General features: G+C 37.4%; 2 protein-coding genes across 4 annotated transcripts in view; one reads left to right on the forward strand and one right to left on the reverse strand.

The window, feature by feature from the left end:
* Nucleotides 1-15,255, forward strand: part of LOC577837 (bromodomain adjacent to zinc finger domain protein 1A) — a 40,002-nt gene extending 24,747 nt beyond the window's left edge. Inside the window, exons 17-25 of one of the 3 annotated variants that reach the window (XM_011681784.2) lie at nt 2,492-2,652; nt 2,931-3,017; nt 4,027-4,262; nt 4,984-5,279; nt 6,664-6,876; nt 9,483-9,715; nt 10,048-10,500; nt 11,008-11,171; nt 12,322-15,255. In XM_011681784.2, coding sequence (XP_011680086.2) covers nt 2,492-2,652; nt 2,931-3,017; nt 4,027-4,262; nt 4,984-5,279; nt 6,664-6,876; nt 9,483-9,715; nt 10,048-10,500; nt 11,008-11,171; nt 12,322-12,612 — 2,134 coding nt within the window. In that variant the 3' untranslated portion in view covers nt 12,613-15,255. The remainder of the gene's footprint in view (nt 1-2,491; nt 2,653-2,930; nt 3,018-4,026; nt 4,263-4,983; nt 5,280-6,663; nt 6,877-9,482; nt 9,716-10,047; nt 10,501-11,007; nt 11,172-12,321) is intronic. The other 2 variants (XM_003727135.3, XM_778045.5) reach the window with 2 other exon arrangements.
* Nucleotides 15,256-17,292: 2,037 nt separating this feature from the next.
* Nucleotides 17,293-24,699, reverse strand: LOC100892769 (AP-4 complex subunit sigma-1-like). Its single transcript, XM_030998730.1, has 7 exons — nt 24,654-24,699; nt 24,196-24,486; nt 22,756-22,928; nt 21,992-22,078; nt 21,462-21,530; nt 20,255-20,266; nt 17,293-18,159 (listed from the first exon to the last, which is right to left on the reverse strand). The coding sequence occupies exons 3-7, from the start codon at nt 22,897-22,899 to the stop codon at nt 18,037-18,039; spliced, it is 435 nt and encodes a 144-aa protein (XP_030854590.1). The 5' UTR covers nt 22,900-22,928; nt 24,196-24,486; nt 24,654-24,699; the 3' UTR covers nt 17,293-18,036.
* Between the last annotated feature and the right edge of the window lie 17 nt (nt 24,700-24,716).

Below are 24,716 nucleotides of genomic sequence, written 5' to 3' on the forward strand. Positions count from 1 at the left end.
AGAGACTGAAGCTTTCGGTCTAACTCTTGATATACTCTCGGATCTCCTCTGCCATGATATGAGCTATCCCAAACATTCCTCCCCCCTCAAATAAAAAAAAGATGTCGTATCGTGGGAAAGGCCAATTAGACACCTGGTTCTTGGTTTCTGCACTTCTCTCATCGGATAACTTTTCTCTCCGCATGCGCAATCCCAAACATTCCCCGTACGCGTAGCACATTGTCTCGTGTATTTATGCATGGAATGAAAAGAGCATTCATTCACGCTTTTGTGATGTAATAATCAAGTGATTGTGACGTCAGTGGCAAGCGCGCATCGGTATGTTTGAGGATGCGCAGGCTCAGCAAGCGTATAAATACAGCATGCTGTGCGCAGTTCTATCGTGATATAAAGGAAATATCACGATATGCATCGGGGATTTAGCGAGTTGATCAAGTTGAGGAAAAAAATCATGATAGAGATGTATACAAATCACGATGTTTCTCACGATAAAAACACGATAAAACCCGTCTACAATCACGCTAACCTCCTATCGTGAAACACGATCCCGCATGCCCAATAACTTCTGGGCGGTATTGTATGAATACCCTCTTCTCTCTGTAGATTGACCTCTCTATGATCATGACCTATCTTTACATATGAATACCCTCTTCTCTCTGTAGATTGACCTCTCTATGATCATGACCTATCTTTACATATGAATACCCTCTTCTCTCTGTAGATTGACCTCTCTATGATCATGACCTATCTTTACATATGAATACCCTCTTCTCTCTGTAGATTGACCTCTCTATGATCATGACCTATCTTTACATATGAATACCCTCTTCTCTCTGTAGATTGACCTCTCTATGATCATGACCTATCTTTACATATGAATACCCTCTTCTCTCTGTAGATTGACCTCTCTATGATCATGACCTATCTTTACATATGAATACCCTCTTCTCTCTGTAGATTGACCTCTCTATGATCATGACCTATCTTTACATATGAATACCCTCTTCTCTCTGTAGATTGACCTCTCTATGATCATGACCTATCTTTACATATGAACACCCTCTTCTCTCTGTAGATTGACCTCTCTATGATCATGACCTATCTTTACATATGAATACCCTCTTCTCTCTGTAGATTGACCTCTCTATGATCATGACCTATCTTTACATATGAATACCCTCTTCTCTCTGTAGATTGACCTCTCTATGATCATGACCTATCTTTACATATGAATACCCTCTTCTCTCTGTAGATTGACCTCTCTATGATCATGACCTATCTTTACATATGAATACCCTCTTCTCTCTGTAGATTGACCTCTCTATGATCATGACCTATCTTTACATATGAATACCCTCTTCTCTCTGTAGATTGACCTCTCTATGATCATGACCTATCTTTACATATGAATACCCTCTTCTCTCTGTAGATTGACCTCTCTATGATCATGACCTATCTTTACATATGAACACCCTCTTCTCTCTGTAGATTGACCTCTCTATGATCATGACCTATCTTTACATATGAACACCCTCTTCTCTCTGTAGATTGACCTCTCTATGATCATGACCTATCTTTACATATGAATACCCTCTTCTCTCTGTAGATTGACCTCTCTATGATCATGACCTATCTTTACATATGAATACCCTCTTCTCTCTGTAGATTGACCTCTCTATGATCATGACCTATCTTTACATATGAACACCCTCTTCTCTCTGTAGATTGACCTCTCTATGATCATGACCTATCTTTACATATGAATACCCTCTTCTCTCTGTAGATTGACCTCTCTATGATCATGACCTATCTTTACATATGAATACCCTCTTCTCTCTTTAGATTGACCTCTCTATGATCATGACCTATCTTTACATATGAATACCCTCTTCTCTCTTTAGATTGACCTCTCTATGATCATGACCTATCTTTACATATGAATACCCTCTTCTCTCTTTAGATTGACCTCTCTATGATCATGACCTATCTTTACATATGAATACCCTCTTCTCTCTTTAGATTGACCTCTCTATGATCATGACCTATCTTTACATATGAATACCCTCTTCTCTCTGTAGATTGACCTCTCTATGATCATGACCTATCTTTACATATGAATACCCTCTTCTCTCTTTAGATTGACCTCTCTATGATCATGACCTATCTTTACATATGAATACCCTCTTCTCTCTTTAGATTGACCTCTCTATGATCATGACCTATCTTTACATATGAATACCCTCTTCTCTCTTTAGATTGACCTCTCTATGATCATGACCTGTCTTTACATATGAACACCCTCTTCTCTCTGTAGATTGACCTCTCTATGATCATGACCTATCTTTACATATGAATACCCTCTTCTCTCTTTAGATTGACCTCTCTATGATCATGACCTGTCTTTACATATGAACACCCTCTTCTCTCTGTAGATTGACCTCTCTATGATCATGACCTATCTTTACATATGAACACCCTCTTCTCTCTTTAGATTGACCTCTCTCAAGAAGGGGGATGCCGGTCCTACAGGTTCCCCAGCCTCTACCCGATGTAACACACCAGACCTAGCTGATAATGTGGTGAGAGATCTAGCTTGTTCTCTACTGCAGGTATCCCAAGGTACAGACATCAAATACCTCAAGGCACCACTGGGTAGGTTACTTATCTTCTCTCATGCACAATTATCTCTGGATTACAGCTAATACCAAGTGAAATATTTACATACTTCTACTTCATGGCAAAACAATTGCTTTTTTAAATCTTGTAAGTCTGCTTCCCGACCATGATAAGATTGAAATTAAACGGGGATTAGCTCAGCTAATTCTGGGGTGATAGCAGTACAGTGCCTAGAAACATTATAATTCAGTGCTGTTTAAGTGTATTATTATTTTTCATTGTTGTTATTATTATAATTATTATTTTGTTTCTAGGAAACCCAGAAGAAAACAAACCAATGACAAGAACAAGGAAGAAGCAAGAGGAAGAGAAAGAAGAAGAAGAAGAAGAAGATGAAGAAGGTGAGATATTGGATTCAAAATCACTCATGCATGGAATTAGCTAAGTACCTTCTACAGAATGGACATGTATACATGTTTGGAATTGAAGGAAGCTTATTATGTCTTTGGTGTTTACACCAACAAGATGATTCAAGAAGAAAAATGATATTTACTGTATTACTTTGAAAGCCCATTTTTGCTTTGGAATATTCACTTTGACAACATGTATATGGACAAATATTCTATCACAGCCGTAGAACGAATTCTCTTTTAAACAGTTTGTATTACCTACACGAATAAAGAATAATTTGTCTTAAGAAATCAGTAATAATAATGATTGCTCACATTTATAATGCGCCTAATACTTTGTTTCTAGGCACAGTACATATTGCCAATTTGATTTAAAAACAGTTTATTGAATCTTTAGAAATTTCTTGTTATTAATAAGTAAAGACATTTATGAAAAATACCTTATTTCCTACTTTAATATTGGTATCATTGGAAATAAGAACAATCTTATAAGGTCTGAGTCAATTGGTGACCTGAAGGGTCCCAAACTGTTGCACTTCCGTAACACAGTGAAATGATAATAGGGAGATACTAGGTAGTCATTGTTATTGATGTAATCCAGCCGATTTTCAATCATACATGTTAATTTCTCCTTTCCCTGCTCTGCTGCCCTCTTTGGTTTCCTGCAGTATTATAATGGCTTGCATCGAACAAGCTCAAAACTCCTCCAAAAACATTATTTCTGTGTTAGCAAGGTATTTTTTTTTCTTGTTCCCTTTAACATGATATTTTTGTTTCAATGTAAAGCATGACAAAGTTCACTTCTAACTTCTGACTCAAGAAACTGAAGAGATTCATTTCATATCGTCTCATTTAGGCAATGTCCATTCACATGGATAGTTTGTATTGATTATAAATAAGGCAATGCAGTTTAGCTTAAAAGCAGCTCTAAAAACAACCTATTTATTTGCCCCATGAGGCACACACCCAGTTAACCATGTCCTGTATCTCTCTTATACAGAGAAGAAACCGAAGAAGACTTGTCGTGAGTGTTGGGAGGAATCATTGATGGCTTGTACCAGCCTGTCTCAGATCTTCCTTCATCTCTCAACCCTTGAACGATCAGTCACATGGAATAAATCTATCTTGAAGGCTCGTTGCAGGATGTGCCGTCGTGGTGGCAACCCTGAAGCTATGTTGCTGTGTGATAGCTGCAACAGAGGCCACCACATGTTCTGCCTCAAACCCCCTCTCAAGGTATGAAACATTGCATCAAATATTGCTCACTACAGTTAAAACCTTGGCTTTGGAATCTGCTATTGGAAATGTTTATGAGTTTGTAGCTATGTGGATCTCCAAAGCTGCAATGTAAAAGAATGAATACTTGATAAGGATATCTGTATGTTCCTGCTAAGTGGTATGAAAGAGACAGGTGTAAGGATGATATTCTTAGTCTGATTTTAGGTGAAGAAGAATTCATGAATACCTCTGCTCTATGAAGTTCTCAGTATTTGTCTCTTTTGTGTGCTGGAAAAACAGGTGCATGTCAAAAGATTGAAAATCAGCCCACATCTGTGTGCGGCTATCATCCACTTTTATTATGCAGCTATGTTGACTTATTAATATTTTTGTCTCTCACTTTTTGTTACCTCAATAACTGGAAATTCATTGAACAGATTTTAACTGAACTTGAAATCATGTATATTTAGTACTGTGTCAGCCTGAACTGATTAAATTTTTGGATTTAGGAAGACAATTCTTTTAGATTTAGAAGACAAAGTTCTAGAGTCGTAAAAGTATTTAGAATCCCCAAAATATCTTATTACGGAGTATTCAATTATTTGAATCAAACATGATATTATGTTAACTTAGTTTATTACTAGATATATTTTTGCTGGCAATTATGATGAGCATACTTTCTCACTACAACTGAACTGTAGATCATATTGAAAGATGTGACTGTCTTTTCTGCTTGTAGAAAGTTCCAAAGGGGGAGTGGTTCTGCAAAGACTGCGCCCCTAAACAAATCAAGAGGAGCCCTCATAAACAGAGAGCTAAGAAGAAACCAGTCGTAGTGGAATCATCTAGTGAGGAGGAGGAAGAAGAAAGTGAAGATGACTCAGAGGAGGAAGAAGAAACCCAAGAAGAGGAGGAAGTGGAAAGTGAAGAAGAGGAGATGGAAGTTGATGTTTCTGAAGAAGAAGAGGAGGAGGATGAGGAAGAAGATGAAGAGGAGGAGGAAGATGAAGAGGAGGATGAAGAAGATAATGAGAGGTAAAGTATATCAACCTTCATTCGGTGAAAGTTATTTTACTTGTATTACTAGTATTTGTATGAAATATTACAGGGTTGTTTTTACAAGCAAATGCTAGGAAACTCTGAAAAGCAAGGCAAACTTATAAGTACAGATCTGCTGACATGGATATGTACATATGGGACTTTGTATTGTATTACGAGCCCTTAAGGCTCAGTTCAGATTAAACAAATTAAATGCAGAAAACCACCGCAAGAAAAAGGCCACTTTTTTATTACGTGTAAATGAATAGTTACTGCATTCAACAAAGGTTCTAGGCATTTACCTCTGTGTTATACAATAGGAAATTGGCAGCGTATTTCACTTTACATCATAAAAAACACTGATTTACTGCTGCATATCTGAGCAATGCTTTTGAGGTGTCATATGGTCTCATCTTTCCTTGTATAGTACTTTGTCTTTTCTATTTTGTTTAGCATACAAGACAAGATTTCTTTGTAGATTTTGACATTCAGTCTGTATCAGTTGGATTCTGTCAGAATTCAGCATAGCTTTTCATATTGGCTACTCATCTTTTTTATATTCTTTCAATTTCGTTTGTTTCTATTACTGATACTGCAGTGTGTTAAGTGTGTTGTTGCTGCATTAGTTTTACCTAATTCTCTCTCAATAACTCACTTTTTCCAGTAAAGAGGTTTTTTATTTTTGTGAAAAGATTGTGTCAGTTTACACATTTCTGGCTATATTCATACGTTTTATTTTCATGTATTTATAATATGGTAAACCCAAGAAACCATTGTATCAAATTGTATGGTTCAGAAACTAAAAATGTGGTTCTGGGAAATTAAACCTTGTGAGGTATCAATGATAATTCATTGTATTAAATGGTATTTCATTTTATTTCAGAATTAAATGGCATGATATTTCTAGATCCCTAAACCGAATGTAAATTTGACTAAGTTTTATTACTGAAATAAAAACCAAACTGATCTTGCTTATTGGCTTATGAGACATGATATTTCTTCATTTTTAATAATTTTCTGTTGATGCAAATCTTTCATGTTCAATTGATATACAGTCAAACCTGTCTTCAGCGACCGCCCAAGGGAAACACAAAAAGTGGTCTTTGTAGACAGGTTCCTTTAGTACATGTTTCAATGAGAAACCATTTTCAAGAAAAACAAAAAATCTGGTCCTTGTAGACAGGTGGTCACTAAAGCAGGTTTGACTGTACAAGCCATATCATCAAAGTTAGCTTCAGTTTTGGCTGTTTGGTTCATTAAGTAGATTTTAACTCTTTCTACGACATACAAAATTACTTTTTTGTTATATTTTGATGATGGTGCAGTGGTTTCAATCTTGCCTCTTTGCTATGCCCTATCCACTTTGCTCATTATGTAAAAGGAAACTGGATGCCATGAACCGTGTAGCTCGTAGGGGACTCGGTGCTCTTGATCACAATGAGCTATGTCAGTCATGTGGACATGCTGGCCAGCTCATACTCTGCCATGACTGCCCTATAGTCTACCACTGTGAATGCCTAGATCCTCCCCTAAGTAAACTTACCCAAGATCACTGGTTCTGTCCACTATGTGTCATGGATCGTACCACCAACGGGTAAATCACATGTTGTGTCTATCCCAGTCTTCTACCCAATGCATCTAGAAGTAAAAACCCGGCATGTGTTTGATCCCTTCCATCCATCCATTCATCCAACATTCCCTCAGATTAATGAGAAGCTCCCCTCTCAATCCCTTGACCCTGTATGTAATCATGTCTTGTGTCTTGCATGTTGGGAAACGGCTTTGATGAGTAGTGTGAGGGTCATGGGCCAAAAATGGTGAAGAATCTCTGCTCTAACTAAAATTTCTCTGTGACATGTGTGTCTTAATGACATTGCAACTTAACAAAAAAAAGCAACCTATGTATGAAGTTTCTATCGCATATCAATCTATATTACCTTACTTTTCAAGATTCAATAGGGGCTTCATCCAATATATAAATCCTTCCATATGTTGTGACCAAGATGGGACTTTGATGATTTCAATTTCTCTTTTGACATCAATAATGGCACAATGTTTTAATATGTGTATTACAACTTCTCTGCATATATGTCGAGGTCCCTGAATACCCTATCTCATGCATGTTTATGTGTGCTCCTGCATTGTGGTATGGAAGAGACGGAATTGACGGATACTTCTTTGAAGGTCTGATGATCTGTCTCTTTCATACAATGTTTGCTCCGGAATCTGATCTCAATCTCTGTATGTCATAATTGCATGCCATAACCATCATAACTTGTTTCTTATTGTAAAGCTTTACTATGTTCTCCATTCTTCTTAACTGTTGTTTATTTTCCTTTTTAACATTTGAAATTTATCATATTTTATGCAGCAATTATGATAACAAGATCTGATTTAGGCCAAGATCAATAATTTTTCAAAATCTCTCAAAATACAAAAATATGTATAAAGTGCTAGCACATGCTTGAAGAGTCCAACAAGTTCTTTGTCCACTACGTCACAACTTCACAGGTGATCCCTGGAAATTTGTACAACATGGCTGCATCTAGTAGGAGCAGATGATGCCTTAAGTTGATAAATTTACACTTTTAGATGAGTTAATTGTAGGCCACTCAGTGAGCAAAATGTAATGATGTACCGGTGTACATTATATCAATAGCAGAATACAAAATTATGAGGCGGGGCTTCCAAACTTCTGATAAAAGAAACCTCACCCCAGAGTAGAAGTGTAGGTATTCTGAAAAATGAGATGTATTCCTGCCCTTTGATGTAAAATATTCTTTACGAAAATGTACAAGAGACAAGTATAAATAAATATATTCTTGGCATGATGTGACACCTTTTATCATGAAATGGGCGCAGCCATTTTCTTGAAAATGTGACGCACTTGGTGAAGTTGTAGAAGTATCATGCACTAAGCTTTAGTTGGAAAGACTTTTAAAACAATAACAAAACCTTTACTTTTCAATGAGGAAAAATCATACCTCAGAAGAAAGAAATTTTATTTGGTGAAAAATATATATCAGGGGAACAGTTGTACCTTATTCATTTAAAAATACTTAAATATAGCAGTTGACAAATCTATTTCATTTATGAGAAACATTCACCCCGGAAGAGCACAAACTTATTAATGCAATTAGCGTTCTGGAAATTGTAGTGCAAAGGATAATAGCAGGTGAATGAAATGCTTCATCACCACACACACCTGGAAAAGAAGCATCCCTAAATTTGAATAAATTTCCTTGATAAATGACTTCACGTAGTACGTCGTGTTATCAAGAAAATAGCGATGCCCATGTCGTGCTGAGAAACTGTACATTACTCTTGTGTGGGGAATCTTGTAGATTAATGGGCAAGATAATAATAAATCTCTCAGAATAAGTAAAGTTATTTCTTGGGGTGAGGTTTCCTTTAATGATGCTCATCCTGTACTCCTTTCTTAAGGAAAGTATCCTTGTATGATCTACAATTGCTTTGTTTCAAATGTTCATATGCTAAACATTTTAGTTGAATAGAGTAGAGGTATTGTATTTGATGTTCAGCTGCAATGTTTATTATGATTGCCCATTAGTGTGCATGGAATATGGTCCTCACTAATGATTACTAATTCTCTTGTCTCCAAACTAAAAAGAAGTGCATGGTTGTTATTGTATACATGTTATTGACTGTAGTGATATTGTATCAAATCACTAGATACATGTGCAAAACTTGAACACGTACCTCTATTCTCTAATGTGCATGACATTTGATTTGTTGGTAAAATTTAAGTGGAAATATCCAACATCTTTGATAGCAGTTGACCTGGCAATATAGGCTAATTGCTTGATTTTCAATTAAATTATTAATTCTTACATCACATTTATATGATGGACATTTCACTGTTACATTACAGCAAGGGCTCTCTGCTTGATCTTATATTGGAGAGTGGGAGTTTGAAAGATTTTGTGAAAATAAAATGGGTCCTCATATATCTGGATAATGAAAGAATCTTTGAGAATAATCTACCTATAGACTGCTGTTTGTGTTGATTCCTAGTATATGTTTATGCTGTGGTAGAATTATGCATTAATCAATCTCCAATGCGTTATTTGATTATTGTAATATTGTTTGGGAAACTTGAACCAGTTTAGCAATATATAGCATGCGTACATTGTATCGGGGTATTAATAGAACCTCCATTTTGAATGCCTTATCCTGCAGTGCTGACTCTGAGGAGGAAATGGGAAGCAATGATGGTGAGATAGAACATGAGGATGTTTGCTCTCGATGTCGTCATGGTGGTGAGCTGATATGTTGTGATACCTGTCCCAAGGCTTTCCATATGGAGTGCTGTAAGCCAGTCCTACGCAAGGTGCCTAAAGGACATTGGGAGTGTGAGAACTGCAAGAAGGGAACCAAGTCTGCTGCTATCAGAGTACCAACAGGTAACAAAGGTGCGTTCTTTCACTGTGTTTCAACTAGTTTTAGACTATTTTATTTTGACTGGAGAATGTTAACCAAACTGTATACAATATTTGTATGTATGAGCATGAAAAGATTAAATGAAAAGAGTTTGGTATCCTGAAGTCAGTTGTTAAAGGTCATCGGATAATTGATCAAAGAAAATACAGGCAGAGGCATATTAGAGACGCAGTCACATTCATTTTAATTATTTAAAAAATTGTTTTCGATTTATAATGGAGAAAAGAAACAGTATAGAAAGCAATCATTAATTTTTGTAGGAAAAAAAAAATGCTTTGAAACTGATTATGTGTACTGTTATCAGGCCCAGCTAAGAAGTTTAGCAGCAAACCTGCCAAGAAGGAAAGTCCTAAGACCCAGCCCAAGGCTCAGGCTCAGGCTCAGGAGAAGACTGGCTCAAGGAGCAGATCTCAGAGTAGAGGAAGACAGTCAAGACAAAACACACCAGAACCTAACCAATCAAACAAGACTTCAAAGAAAGATGCTCAACCTATCTCAGGCTCTAGTGGCAAGAAGAGCCAACTAAGCTCTCAAGATAAGAAGGGACAACAATCTTCATCGTCTCAGGAGAGCAGAGGCCGGTCAAAGGTACAGGAGAAGGGAGGTCGAGGGTCATCTCTAGACAGGAGGGGTCAGAAGAGGGGCATGAGTATGGAATCTACAGACTCTGAGTCATCACAGGAAGAAGTTCAGAAGAAAAAGAATTCTGGGAGAAGTCTCTTCAAAGTAGCTCTCAATGGAAGTCTGAATGCAGATGGTTAGTGTGATAGATCATTGCTTCTCTCTGAACGAAAAAGACAATAATTCAATAAATGAAAATATAGATGCATGGGGATTTATGTATCATTAAAAATGCATGATTTGGTAAATGGTGAAGGGGGTTGAATATGCAATGCAAGGTCCAATGTCATCTTTTCCTCTGCTAAATTTATTTTTTAAAAGATTGTAAATTGTTTTGGTGACATGAAATAAATGTTAGTTTCGAAATTAGAAGTTTGTGCACATTTTCCCTTGAATCAATCATAGAAACAGTACATTAGAGCAGTAATATTTCATTTCATACAGAGTATTTGTAAATTGTGTTGGTAGCAATTTTCTCTGAAGTTGATACGCATTCCCTAGCATATCATGTTTAAATGTATGGCATTAAATCCTGAAAAACCAATTATACTGTTTTGCCCATGAATTTGGTAAAAATGTTCTATGCTCAGCTATATTTTGTCAATGAATCAAAAATGAAATTTGCTTGATTATTGTGCTGCAGATTCCGCTTCCGATTCTTCAGGACCATCAGCCAAGAACCGCAGGACATCCAGTGGGCGTGGTAGGGGTGATTTGACTCAGCTTAATAAATGTGAAGCATTACTGAAGGAACTCATCAAACATCCAGATGTTCGTCCATTCCTCAATGCTGTCAGCAAGAAAGCGGTCAGTAAAATCACAATGTCATTCTTTGTTCAATGTGTACTCTTTCTTTAATATGTTTAAGTTTCACAATGTGCATGCATAGAGGGACTTACTCTTCACCTGGTGTACTGAAATGCTTGTGATGAGGGAATTGCATCATTGCATTATATTGGCATTGATGGAACTTTCATTGTAGTTTTGATTCCATCTATCCAGTATGCTCAATCTAATGTTATTTAGAGCTTAGTTTTGAACATGTTCAGTCTCAAGTTTCACGTTTATTTCACATTTCACAAATAAAAGGAATTTACATATTTGACAAAATTAGAACATAATATGAAATATACTGAAAGTGTCACATTATATAATTAATTCTTTGAAAAGACGTCGAAATTAATTGTAATGAATAGAAGTTTATACAGAGTGAAATGTGAGGAACCTATTAAAAAGCTCAGCTTGTAGATTATAGGTTCCCATAAATAAAACTAACATTTGATTGAAGTAGTTGTAATGGTAGAGGACATAACTATACTATACAACTAGGAAGACAAGGATATTCAAACCTTATAGATAGATATAGATAGTTTATTGGTTTCCACAATATCTCATTTTACAAAGGGTGTAACAAAATATTGGAAAATGATTATAATATACATGTACATACAATACCGGTACACACTATTCAGACAATTTCCCTTCAGTTTAACTTAAATAGTGAGAGAGCCTGTGGATGATAGGCTCCTTAAACTACAAATGACATAATTACCTCAAGTTAGGTTTATAAAATACCAATGCACGCTAAAACAGGGAAAGGGAGATTATATATATAGCTCAATATATCACACCATTACATCCTATGCATACTTGGATTGATTCTCATAGAGGTGAAGATAGTGTGCTTAATACTGTGTGTAAACTGTCATAGTGACAAGCATGACAGTCTTAACCCAAAACTCTTTATTTGTGGCACAAATAAATCATCCTCAAACCTACGATGGCTAGCGATAAAGATTTGGTTAAATTGTGATTTCTTTGATATTTTGATAGACTGCTTCTGGAGACCTGTACCTATAACAGTTTTCTTTGTGTTGCTACGAGATATAAGTAGATCATCCTGTATGTGGATAGCCACTTTACCCATCACCCATCTCTCTCTCTTTCTCTTTCTCAGGCCCCTGACTACTACCGCATCATCAAGCGTCCCATGGACTTTGCATCCATGCAGACCAAAGTCAATGACTACCAGTACTCTAGCGCAGCAGAGCTTATCGCTGACGCCAGACTCATCTTCACCAACTGTCAGCAGTACAACCGGCGTTCTAGCTCTGAATACAAGGCTGGTCTTAAGATGTCTACCTTCCTTGAGAAGCGTATTAAGGAGTCAGACATTGAGGTTAGTCTTGAAGACGGTCCTACCGACCAGGATACACCCACATCAAGGAAGAGCTCACGACAACGATAAATCTTCAATATCTCAGGATGCCGTGTGTTTTCTCTTTGTTGATGTTAATAAGATTGTGAGTTTGTTGTGTTGGGTTATTTATGATTGCCTTTTCAGTTGGTTTTGCAAGAGCAGATTCTATTTTCTTCTGCATGTTCCTGGTCTAGAGTGATGAGCTATAAAGGTATATGCGGTCGTCTTTTCCAGAAAAGACCTATGGCTTACCTGTGTTAAGGTCATGAAGTAAAGTTTGATTTTTGACATCATTTCAACAAGTTAATGTGACTTTTGTAAAGTTATTCATTTGTTTTGCCCCACTTTTACCAGAATCACTATAAGTGATTGTGGGATTTTCTTGGAGAGAAATCAGTCATTATAATTTTCTTATATTCAAGAGTGTAGTATGCTGTACCGTAGTCATTATTATAGTTTTCTTAGTTTTATCAGTTTTATATGGTGGTATGAATTTTCTACTAAATATTGAGAAAAAAAATTAACAAAAAACATGTAGTATAAGAAAATGAAATTTGCTGTAAATATAGTGTTGATGAGGTTACTAGCATGCTTACAGACAAAGGTGTTGCAGCATTTGAAAGTGAATGTATTTATTGGATATTTGCTTTGAGAAGCCCTGTTCTGTGGAAAGTAATATAAATTAACCAAGATTGGTTATGTTACACATTTCTTTAAAAACTAATTTGTCCTGAGACCTTGAGTAATTTAAGTCATTTTAATATTTAATACAATTTAAGTTCAATTGGAAAGGCCTTTACATAGGATGAAATTTGTTTCTACATGCTTGCATGCTTATGATATTGACATGTCGTAATAAGTTGTAATCTCTGTGTACTTTACGTGTTAAGAAGTTATCATTCTGATAATAGCATGTTGATGAAACAAGGCTTGGTATCAATACACTTTGATAGAAGCAACATTGAAGATAGCTATATTGTCATTTTACCTCTTCTACATTAGATTGAGGGATGTATTCTTCATAGTAGTTCATGTGTACAATGGAAGGCTAATCTTATTTCATGATTATATAGAAAGAGGTTATCCCAGATCAACTTTAAAACAAAATTAAAAAAATAAAAACGAAAATAAAGCATTAAAGAAAAGAAAATGTCTTCCTTTTTGTATACAAGAGGCACTGTAGGAACAACCTTTTTTTTTCTTTCTCTCTTTCTCCGTTATTTTGTTAATATTATAAATAGTTGAGTATAAAGTGCCCTCTATTGTTAATGCTTCTCAATATGGTGTGGTATCGCAGCACAAGAATGGTTGTAGATGTAGTTAGTGTAGTTTAGAGCTTTGCCTGTACTAGGTGTATTTTCTTTCTTTTAATTTCACCTCTATTTCATTTTGATGGTGACAAAAAAACAAACATTGGATACAAATACTCATAATGTTGAATATTGCTCTCCATTGTTTTCAAGTTTGGGGAAGATTTGAAAATTATTTAATATTTTCATAGACTGTAAAAAGATCTGTAAATAGTCAATTTTTTGTACTCCAGTACCAGTTGAGCTTCTCATCCCTCTTTATCTAAAGGTCCTTGCACTCCTGTTGTAAACACTATTTACCAAGATTTTTATTCCAGAAAATCTGTTGTATATGATTCAATTTTCAAGATTGGTAAGATAGTAATATGATTGCATTTCATGTAAATGTCCCTATGTGTTGCCGTCACTATAGATGTACCTTACATTTAATGGGAATAAGTCAGGTTCTTAAGGGGTATACCTCTGTTTCTATTAACTCCACAGACTGCTTGTATTTCCCATTACATTTTGAATGATTCAAAGTAAAATTGCAATTGTAAGCATTTATATGCATCTACATTTTGCAGATAATATAGAAGATCAAACAGATACATGCAGTGTAGATAATTCTACCACGGTAAATACATGTAACTTATCCAGCCACAATAGTAGAAATGCTTAAATAAAAATTGGTTGTCATTTTGGTTTGTTTTTGTTGCTGGAAATTGATAGGGCCTATGCGTAATGAAAACAAAAAAAAGGCAACGACTTGAAGAAAAAAAAAAAATCACATTATGACAGGTCTAGTTCAATAGGTAGGAAGTGAATATACATGTATAGTTACTTTCTTTCATATCAATGAAAACTTTATTTTGCAAAACAATGTAACATTATAGATCTTGCATTTGTCCCTCTAAAATGTTCACTGAACTAAGATGAGCGGTTATTGCCGAACATGTACACCATGCACGGACAGACACACACACACCACCATACAACCCTATTAACCCAACACAATCAAATATATGTTGTTATCAAAACTCTGAAAATTATTCACTGTACATCTATTTTCTGAAATCCAGATGGTTTTTTAGGGTTACCAAACATAGCACATGCATTCAATGGAAAGTCATTTGGCATGTTTTCTTCTTTTTTTTGGGGGGGGGGGGGGGGGGGGGCTTTGTTTGTTTGTTTTTATTTTTGGTTTCCAGAACTCGACCTGCCCTGTGTGGATTAATTCAAATTCCCATTTGCTGTTTAGAATGTTGTGTGGGTCTAGGGCTATTTAAAACGTTGTGTGGGTCAGGGGCTATTTAACAGTCACATGTTGTTAGACATGACGAGAGGTTATTGAGATTGATCAGCAGAATCGCTGGACAATAAAGAATGGTTGAGGACCAAATATCTTTGGACTTTTGTTTTATTTGTGTGTATGGTTGTTAAAACAATGGTTACATGATAGAAGTGAAAGGAAGTGAAAAGGTTCAATAATTGAAAGGGCAATCCAATATTTGCAACTACCGGAAGTTAATTTTTATGAAAGCAGAAAAATGAAGTGAATGGCGAAAGTTTGAAATAAATTGAACAATTTATGAACATTTGAAATATGATATCACTATACATATGCAAATCTTAAGTTGGCAATTTTGTCAGTGGATTGCGCTGTAATAATGGACAACTCTCCTGCTGGCCTTGTACAAAAATATCAATTTCCGTTTTATCGAAATGGCCTTCTCCCTAGGGAGGGGGGGGGCTGTTAAAGATGGTATACTATCATAGGTCATCGGGAAAGAAAAGACCCAATTCGTACATATTAAAGAAAAATACATTTATATTTTAGGGTCATTGTTGTATGGCACAACATCACAGTGATACTACTTGATTCAACCATTTCAAAGCTCCCTCTAGTAAATTTTCTAAAATTCCCAGCTTTCTTATTTTTTTGTCCAATTTAGTTCAAACTGCCATCAATCTGCTTTTGAGTGACTTATACCGTGATGGTCGGAGAAGGCATGAAATATGAAGGTGTGCATGTAGCATAATTTCTCTTCTTCATCCTCTACTTTTCCTTCATCTTCTGGAATAAACCTCTCTCCTTCTTTCGCTCATTCTGAGCATTCTTGATAAAGATCACCTTCTCAGCTAGGCTATGAGCCTGTCCCAGAAATATCCACCTTATTCTATACATACAATTTGACCCCTCAATTTAAACCATTTACTGGGTATTAAACTTGGTGACAAAAAAGGTGCTTGGTCTGACCATGGCTGTACCCCTCGGAGCCCCCTAGCCACTTTTTTCTTGGGGGGGGGGGGGGGGGGGGGGGGTAGAGTGAGGTGACAATTTTTGGACAGGCTCCCAAACTAATAAATATTCACCCACCTTTCTACATCAAAATTTTCCTTTGAAAGTTATACTTCCAATCTCCCTCCCTTCCCCCTTCCCCCTTCCCCTTCTCTCTCTCTCTCTCTCTCTCTCTCTCTCTCCCTCTCTCTCTCTCTCTCTCCCTCATATAATGATTTCTTTATTCCATTGTACATCACAATGTAGATCAAAGATGACCTAAACATACACACTCTGAATACAATATTAATGTTCCATGGACGGTTCTTTTATACAGGAGAAAAATGAATGACAATTCTAAATGCGGCATTCTAAACTTTTTAACATTACTTTCACTTTCTGTCTTGAATACATAGTGTCCATCATTTGCAAGTCACAAAACATTGAGAATGGGAATATCACCATTACATTTTCATATCATCTACAGCAAACTTTGATTAATCTACACATGGTAAAGTAGACCGTGAACAAAGCATTGGCATCATGGAAAGTACCTTGCTATACTGAACATTTATAATAAACTATCAAGGTTTTAAAAAAAATAGACAAAAAAGAATTACCTTGTCCTAGCACGAGTTGTTATTACACTGTTCTTTTTATGAGATTCTGTATATTTTCTTACATTCGAGATACATGCTGGTGAAAGCTTGAAAATGGCTGACCGATGGACCTTTCCATACATAAACCGTTGCACTGTACATTATATACTCTACCATTGATTATAAGTTCTTATCACATTTGTAGACACAATATCTAAAGAACAGCTTGTCCAAAGTCCACAAAACTGACCCAAGTCAATAGTATATCATCTCAGCACCGTAACATTTGTTTAAAACATAGCCTACAGTGTCATCCTTCATTTATCTAAAAGCCACTTTGTGAACAATTTTAAATATCTATTATTTAAACTATCTCTGCAAAGAGATGTCTTACATAACCATACAAGGCAAGATGGAATAACTTAGGTACAAATAGTTCCAAATGAAGTACATGTATATGCACATATGTGTGCATCAGCACAATGACACACATACACAAAAATCAAAATGGTCCAAAATCAGTTTGGGGCAATTGTTGATGTGTGCACTCCTGCACACATATAGATGTACATGCATCATACAGTGTAAAAATGACAATTTCATTTTATTTTACCCAGGTAAAGTATTTTCAGTAAACCTGTAAAATATCCAGATTACTTTCTAGAATGCGCAAATGTACACATACTCTGATACGAGTGTTCACTTCCACATTATTCCATTGTGTGCACCTTTAAAAGTCTTATTTTACAGAAATGTTAAGTTACTTTTCTTTTTTTCATAGATTACCCATAGTGATGAACATAAAATCATCTGAGCTGCTGCAAACCAATTTGATTGGCCAATTTGGGACTCTCTTTACAGGGCCTGTTGGTGTGCCGACCAGCTGTCAACAATAATCTGTTCATACCTGAACTGGCTATATTGTTCGCTATTGGACTATAAATAAAAAAAAATAAAAAACCCTTCCCCCCCCCCCCCCCCAAAAAAAAAAGACGATTGCATCTGCACCTTCTAGTACTAAAATGTTCAGGATACAATGTTTATCACCATGACAATAACTATACATCTGATGGGGCCAGCTCGGCCCTGCCTGTTGAAGATTGGACGCTGGTGGTATCACCACGGTTTCATCTGTTAGAATCCATAAGACCTAGCTAGGACAGCTCGGCCTTGCCTGTTGAAGATTGGACGCTGATGGTTTCACCATAGGTTTCATCTGTTGGATCTTAGAATCCATAAGGTGTAGCATTGACAGCTCAGCTCGCCTGTTGAAGACTGGACACTGTTGGTTTCACCATAGGTTTCATCTGTTGGAATCCATAAGACGTAGCTGGGACAAGATATGGCTCTTTCTGGTCTCTGTAATATAACCATTGCTTAGCATCTCCTCCAGTATAATGTGCACCTTCTCCAGGTTGAACATGACCTGTGAATCTCTTATTAAGGCTACAACAACTTGCATTGTAACTGATCATTTATTATTATATCCCTCATCGTAAGATTGTTGCATTAGGAGTGTACCGGTACTCAACAAGAAAAAGAATAGTTTTACTAGAAAAGATGTTTCCTGCCGAATAGTTCACTTTTTATTAATGTCGTCACAAATAGTTCACATTTCCCGGGGAAAAGTGAACTAAGCGTCCCCCCCCCCCCCGGCAAAATTCAGCAAGCGTAAAGGATTTAAGATGCCCCCACACGGGCAACTCCCACGGTGAGCCGCAGTAAAGTTATGCACTACACTACTGCCGTACCTGTATAGCGCCAGCTAAACATATTTACATCCTTCAATGTTTCATTTGAGCCGTGCAATTTTCTTTTATTTCTTTTTTGGTTGTGATGTGAATGTGAGTACGCTACATGGTATTACAGAAGTGTCAAAGGAATGATACAAGTGGAAGGGATATAAAACAAATATATACAATGATTCATTCTCGGAACAAGCTAAAACTATTCGCACTAAAGCTACAGTCCCATATACGTCCCGGACCGTCCCGGACCATCCCGGACCCCATCCGGGGTGATCCGGGATTCGGTCCGTGTTGACACCGTGTTGGCACCGGGGTGGTCCTGGATGGTCCTGGATGGTCCTGGATGGTCCTGGATGGTCCTGGATGGTCCTGGGCGGTCCGGGAGTCGACCCCGGATGTTTTTGCAGTCAAAAACTGCCGGGGTGGTCCGGGACAATAGTTTGATCCGGGGTGATCCGTGTAGCCACCGTGCTGGGTCCGGGGTCATCCGTAGTGGCGCCGGGGCGGTCCGTGTTGATCCGTGGCAGTCCGGGAGTGAGTTATTGACCGCCCAGGACCATCCAGGACCATCCAGGACCACCCCGGTGCCAACAAGGTGTCAACACGGACCGAATCCCGGATCACCCCGGATGGGGTCCGGGATGGTCCGGGACGGTCCGGGACATATATGGGACTGTAGCTTAAAAGCATCACACTTTTTTTGAACAAAACATCCCGGACCATCCCGGATCACCCCAGACCATGGTCCGGGATGGTCCGGAGTGGTCCGTGCTCGTCCGTGCTGGTCCGGCTTTATATGGGACTGGGGCTTAAGGAACATCAATAGTATACCATTTGATGTTTCTTTGATGCGAATAGTTTTAGCTAGATTCTTGAGTGTCATTTATTTATTTATTTATTTCTGATATTTATACAGGGTGGCACATACATGTATCACCAATTTGGTGGTTTCCATGAGGCCCTGTTTAGTAATAATAAAACAAATAACAGCATCAAAAACAAAATAGATGAATACGCAAGCATATAAACAGGTAAAATACAATTTAATTGGTATCCCCATGAAATAACTGATCATTCAAGAATAATCCTTGATCATTTACAAGAAATAGGTGAATGGAATTTTCAAATTAAATAATTTTTTTACAAACGTTCATTTAATAATCTATAATAGCTTGACGCACAGGATACCAAAATTGTTACATACATATTTATTGTATATTTGTATACTAACACACAGGACTAATCATCATTATTTTCCCATTCGGATCCAATTTTGCAACTAACCATTAACAAAATTCCTTATTTCAACTATTTTGCTTCGAAGTGACACCTGACTTACTGCATTCCAATTGCCAAAGAGTATGCTTCTGAGGAAACATTGAAGGCAAATGCCCTGGACCTGCCCAATAACTATGTGGACAAAATATTAGTCCCCTATACTTGACTATCTCTCTACATGCACTGAGAAGTATTATACAATCATATGGAATCGGGGACAAAGGGAAGCCTGCCTCAAAGCTCTGTTAACGCATACAAGTCATTCAAAGGCTGGGTTACATCATTTACTACCATTCAATGGAATATAAATGAGTTTGTGTACCTTCAAAATCCTTAATCTTATCTTTCATTATCATTTTTTTATAGAAGCCAATAAAACTCATTTTAAATGGTATTTTAGTATTTGAGATCATGACTACATGAAGACGTATTCAAGTTTACATCCCTTACCTGAATAATAAATCTGAATTAAATCAAAGTTGTCTCAAAGGATACATCGAAGTCAGACTGTGGAAAGAAGAAAAATAAAACATATCATTATATTATGAGAAATCACTCTAATGGAAATAATCATTCTGAGCTATCATTGAATAGATTCCAAAATAGGTATATCAGTGTCTTAGGGTTTTAAAAAAGAAGAAAAAGAAAAAGAAAATTGAAGTCATTTCACACATTCATTCAAATGCATATTGACTTAAGATGAGTAAGGGTATACGACTATACGTTCATCAAAAAAAAAAGGCTATGTTAGTTAAGTTAGAGCAGGAAGATGAGAGTTTAAATGGAGATTCCGTCTCAAAAGAATTTCGCGAGGGAAAGATATTCAAGATTAACTTGGCTTAACAACAAGTAATGTAACCCTCTTCAGCCATCAAATCCATCAACAGCCGCCCTTATCAGACCACAGATGCCCTCTGGCAATCCAAATATTACGACTTGTTACGCAACGCGGTCTGCTTCCCTAAGCTCTCCAAACACTTGGTCGTAAAAAAAAAGACTTTGAAGCCATGCGCGTCACCGAGAAAATGATGTCATACTCAGTGAAGAGTCTATATAACTATAACATATAAAATACAGAATCCACAACATATGGCACAAGGCAACCTTCTATTGGTTATAACATGCTTTTGCTGTGCTCGGCTAACTCTACTGAAGAGATAGCCATGTGAACCAGCGAAATCAACCAAGGAAATCTTGAGTTGGAGTGAATGCTAGTTTCTCATCATCATGATTTCCTCATCTGATTATTGACATTTTCCGCAAATTTCCGCAATTTGTACATAGCTAGGAAGGTAGTCCAAAGGTTTATCTCCCAAAAGAACTAAATGAAATTGTGTTATATATCTGCGCATTTGTTGGATGAGGGGCCGGCGATGCATAAGCCACCGTGCTCGCTGGGCTGAGTGTGTGTGGAAAGGGAGGACATGCTACCACCGGGTGCTATCACTGCACTGTACTGTGTCACTCAATTTCCAGAGTGAGATTTACGAGCTCTGCAGTCTCAGAGGGGGATTACGGTAGGGGAAAAAAGACTCGCGGTGAAGCGGAGTTCTTCAAAGGGGCATCTTGGATGGGGTCTCCATTTAAACTCTCATCTCTCTGGTTAGAGTGGCCCTTTAAGTGGTAGTATCTGGATGTAGTTGTCCTAGGGGTAGTTTCCCTGTACTGGTAGGATGCATGACAAATTGAGCCGTTTACTCACCACTTTCGGAAAATAGCTGTCCAATATTTCTACAAAGAGTTGAATAAATTCTAATATGCCAATTTCATTCTGCAAAGGGAGATAAAAACAATTGACTCGATATCAATATTGTTTCATAGTCCTGTGACTTATTCACTATTGGAACACATAGCTTACTAAGATTAACACTAAGAAGGTCTGCTTATAAAGCCATCTCACAGGCATGTACAGTAAAGAGTAAATCAATGCAAATATAATTGTGGAGCTTTGTGCGTTACAGAATACAGGGAGATTTTTTTTGAGTCAGTATGCATACATTCTATGTGAAAATGTTGACATTTTAGGGTCCAGAGTTAGATTCTGGGCACCTGTTAGCATTAAGCCCTAGTATACCGGGTACATATTATAAACCTTTTCCATTTCTGGATCAATCCATTCTTGAAAAATATGATTAACTTGGTTAGACCAGAATTTTCTTGATTTTGGAGACATTTCCTTTTTTACCCTTGAAACTTTGAAAGCTAGGCTTTATGATCTCTTGATTGCCTTACCTCCTCCTCATCCACACCACATATGATGAAAACTGATGCAAACTGACGAAAAATGATTTTCAGGTCTTGGTAATCAAAGAAAGAACACTGCATAGAAATAAAAACAAACCTTTAGGCATTACACATACATGTACATCAGTAAATCATGAACTCAAATCACAAATTTAATATGAATGATAAAGGGTGAGGATGAGAATAATATTAATGGACACAATGTAGATGTTCAATACTTATGAATGATGCCAGTGATGATGACAATGGGGATGACAATGGGGATGACAATGGGGATGATGATGTCTCCTTGATGGGCTCCTGTCATCAGCAAACAAGGCAGTGTCATTGGTCCAATATTGTTTGTTATCTATGTTAATGATCTGCCTAGCATAACAAATCATCCTCCTTCATGCACAGTAACAGTTTAAAATACGGCTGCAAGAATTTCAACATAGAGCAGAGTTGAATTTAGACGAAGAAAATCCTGAAAAAAGACCCTTGAACGCATTAACCTTAAAATGTTGGTGCATTTTTAATAAATGGCACGATATTGTGCCAGTAAACTTCGCACAAGAGACCTACACCTGGCTTCTGTCTCTAAATGACCCTACCCAAATAAGAGGCTAACAAAAGAAAGAGACAGACATTTTCAGTCTAGTCGCTGTGTCAACTCTTGATGCACTTCATTAAAGTAAAACCTTCCTAAAACTTAAAGATTCAAACTTTTACTTTATGGATAGATCTACTTATAGATCTATAATCAAACTCACTCCTTTGGTTTTCCTAGCCAAGATTGTTCTTATCAGATCGGACTCCAGCAAAACCCTGTCTTTCGCTTTCAATTGCCCGTCTTCAAAGTAGCGGGCAAAGCATGTCCGGCCAGATTTTGAGATCATCAAAACAAACTTGATCATGGTTGGTTGACAAGTAGAACGATCGCTACCTGTATGCAGAAGAGATAAAAGAAATGTGGAAATGATGCAGCCAGTGGAATCAGCTCTGACTCGAGCTCAGCAGCTCTGCATGGTCGCGGAATGGATGGGCTAGCCAGGCAACGGCGCGCGGCCCGCGCCCCTACGTGACTGTATGGACCACTGACAGGGGTATGGACTATATGCAATTGCAAGCTAGTGCCATTAGTGGTACATCGTTGACTTTTACTTTCGAAATATTTAGTCACTTATGCGCTTATATTTAAAATTGAGATGTTAGTTGTAATTGTCAATACTTTCATTGCATATTTAGAACAATAATTAATAGCCATAAAAGATAATACATTATTAGATTCTATAGATCTAGATCTACATGTACATCTAGTAGTAGGGTCTACCTAGACCGAATTTTCCGTCTCTTTCGTTCGTTAGCCTCTTATTGGGGTAGGGTCGGCCGGCTCTCTCTTTAGAGACGGAAACCGTCTATACACATTCCCTTGATAACGCCACGGCCATTTCAGGTCGTAGCGTTTTGCCCCCAAAATCCCCCAAATTGTCATTTTACCTCGTGCATATCCACATGTAAATTAGGCCTAGGCTATAATAAATCAGTTCCACTTACCAACTTGACTGAAATAATCAGTTTAATAGTCCCTTTTTAGGAAATTATGGGTCAAAATCGAAATCCATTTTGAAAATCTTTTTCAACATGGATTTCGATTTTGACCCATAAATTCCTAAAAAGGGACAATTAAACTGATTATTTAAGTCAAGTTGGTAAGTGGAACTGATTTATTAATATAGCCTAGATCTAGGCCTAATTTACAATATAAAATGCACGAGGTAAAATGACATTTTGGGGGATTTTGGGGGCAAAACGCTACGACCTGAAATGGCCGTGGCGTTATCAAGGGAATGTGTATAGACGGTTTCCGTCTCTAAAGAGAGAGCCGACCCTACCCCAATAAGAGGCTAACGAACGAAAGAGACGGAAAATTCGGTCTAGGGTCTACCTAGCCTAGTACTTAGATCTATGATGAAATGATATCATCATCATCATCATCATCATCATCATCATCATCAATCATCATCATGCATCATCATCATCATCATCATCATCATCATCATCATCATCATCATCATCATCATCATCATCATCATCATCATCATCATCATCATCATCATCATCATCATCATCATCATCATCATCATCATCATCATCATCATCATCATCATCATCATCATCATCATCATCACCATCAATCATCTGGTACGTACGGGAAGAAGGTGTTCAGCATCAGCATCGACAGCATCAGTATAATACGGAAGTGTGAGCCTACTCTCTGACTGAAGCTGTTTCGCCTTAGGGCTGTGTTGCTCTTTTGCTCATACAGCTAGCAGCTTCTGGTGGTGTCCCCTGTTGTAGCTGTTGTGTAGCTTCATGAGATGCTGAGCTGTGAAGAAGGCTGCGGCATCGGCGTGGGAGCTTCGTCCCGGAGTTGGTACCGAGCGGTAGATCTCAATTCCTGTGTTGGCCTGTAATTCCCGGTCGCTGCTTCTTGGTTTAGCCTGACGGAATGAAAGTAAATTCATAAGTGACAAAATGAAAAATCTACTTTTGTAAACTCTTTAAGCCCGCAAAACCACAGAAAGCACGCATGGTCTCTAGACAATTTTTTGTTTTTAAAGTTGCGATGTTTGTATTGTATGTTGACCTCGCAAACGCACTACTCTACCTTGCCGCATCAGAGCCGTATACCGTGCGGTTACGTTATTACGTACCGTACAGTCTAACAGCA

This window comes from Strongylocentrotus purpuratus, unplaced genomic scaffold (genome assembly GCF_000002235.5).
Source record: "Strongylocentrotus purpuratus isolate Spur 01 unplaced genomic scaffold, Spur_5.0 spur5_scaffold_5, whole genome shotgun sequence".
In the NCBI taxonomy this organism is placed as follows: Eukaryota; Metazoa; Echinodermata; class Echinoidea; order Camarodonta; family Strongylocentrotidae; genus Strongylocentrotus; species Strongylocentrotus purpuratus.

Bases quoted from the DNA above. Each gene is read 5' to 3' on its own strand.
- LOC100892769 (XM_030998730.1), bottom strand. From the start codon at position 22,899: ATGATCAAGTTTGTTTTGATGATCTCAAAATCTGGCCGGACATGCTTT. The intron at 22,079-22,755 runs GTGAGTTTGATT...ATTTCTATGCAG, and splicing joins TGGCTAGGAAAACCAAAGGA to TGTTCTTTCTTTGATTACCA. The intron at 21,531-21,991 runs GTAAGGCAATCA...CTCCCTTTGCAG, and splicing joins GTGGTGTGGATGAGGAGGAG to AATGAAATTGGCATATTAGA.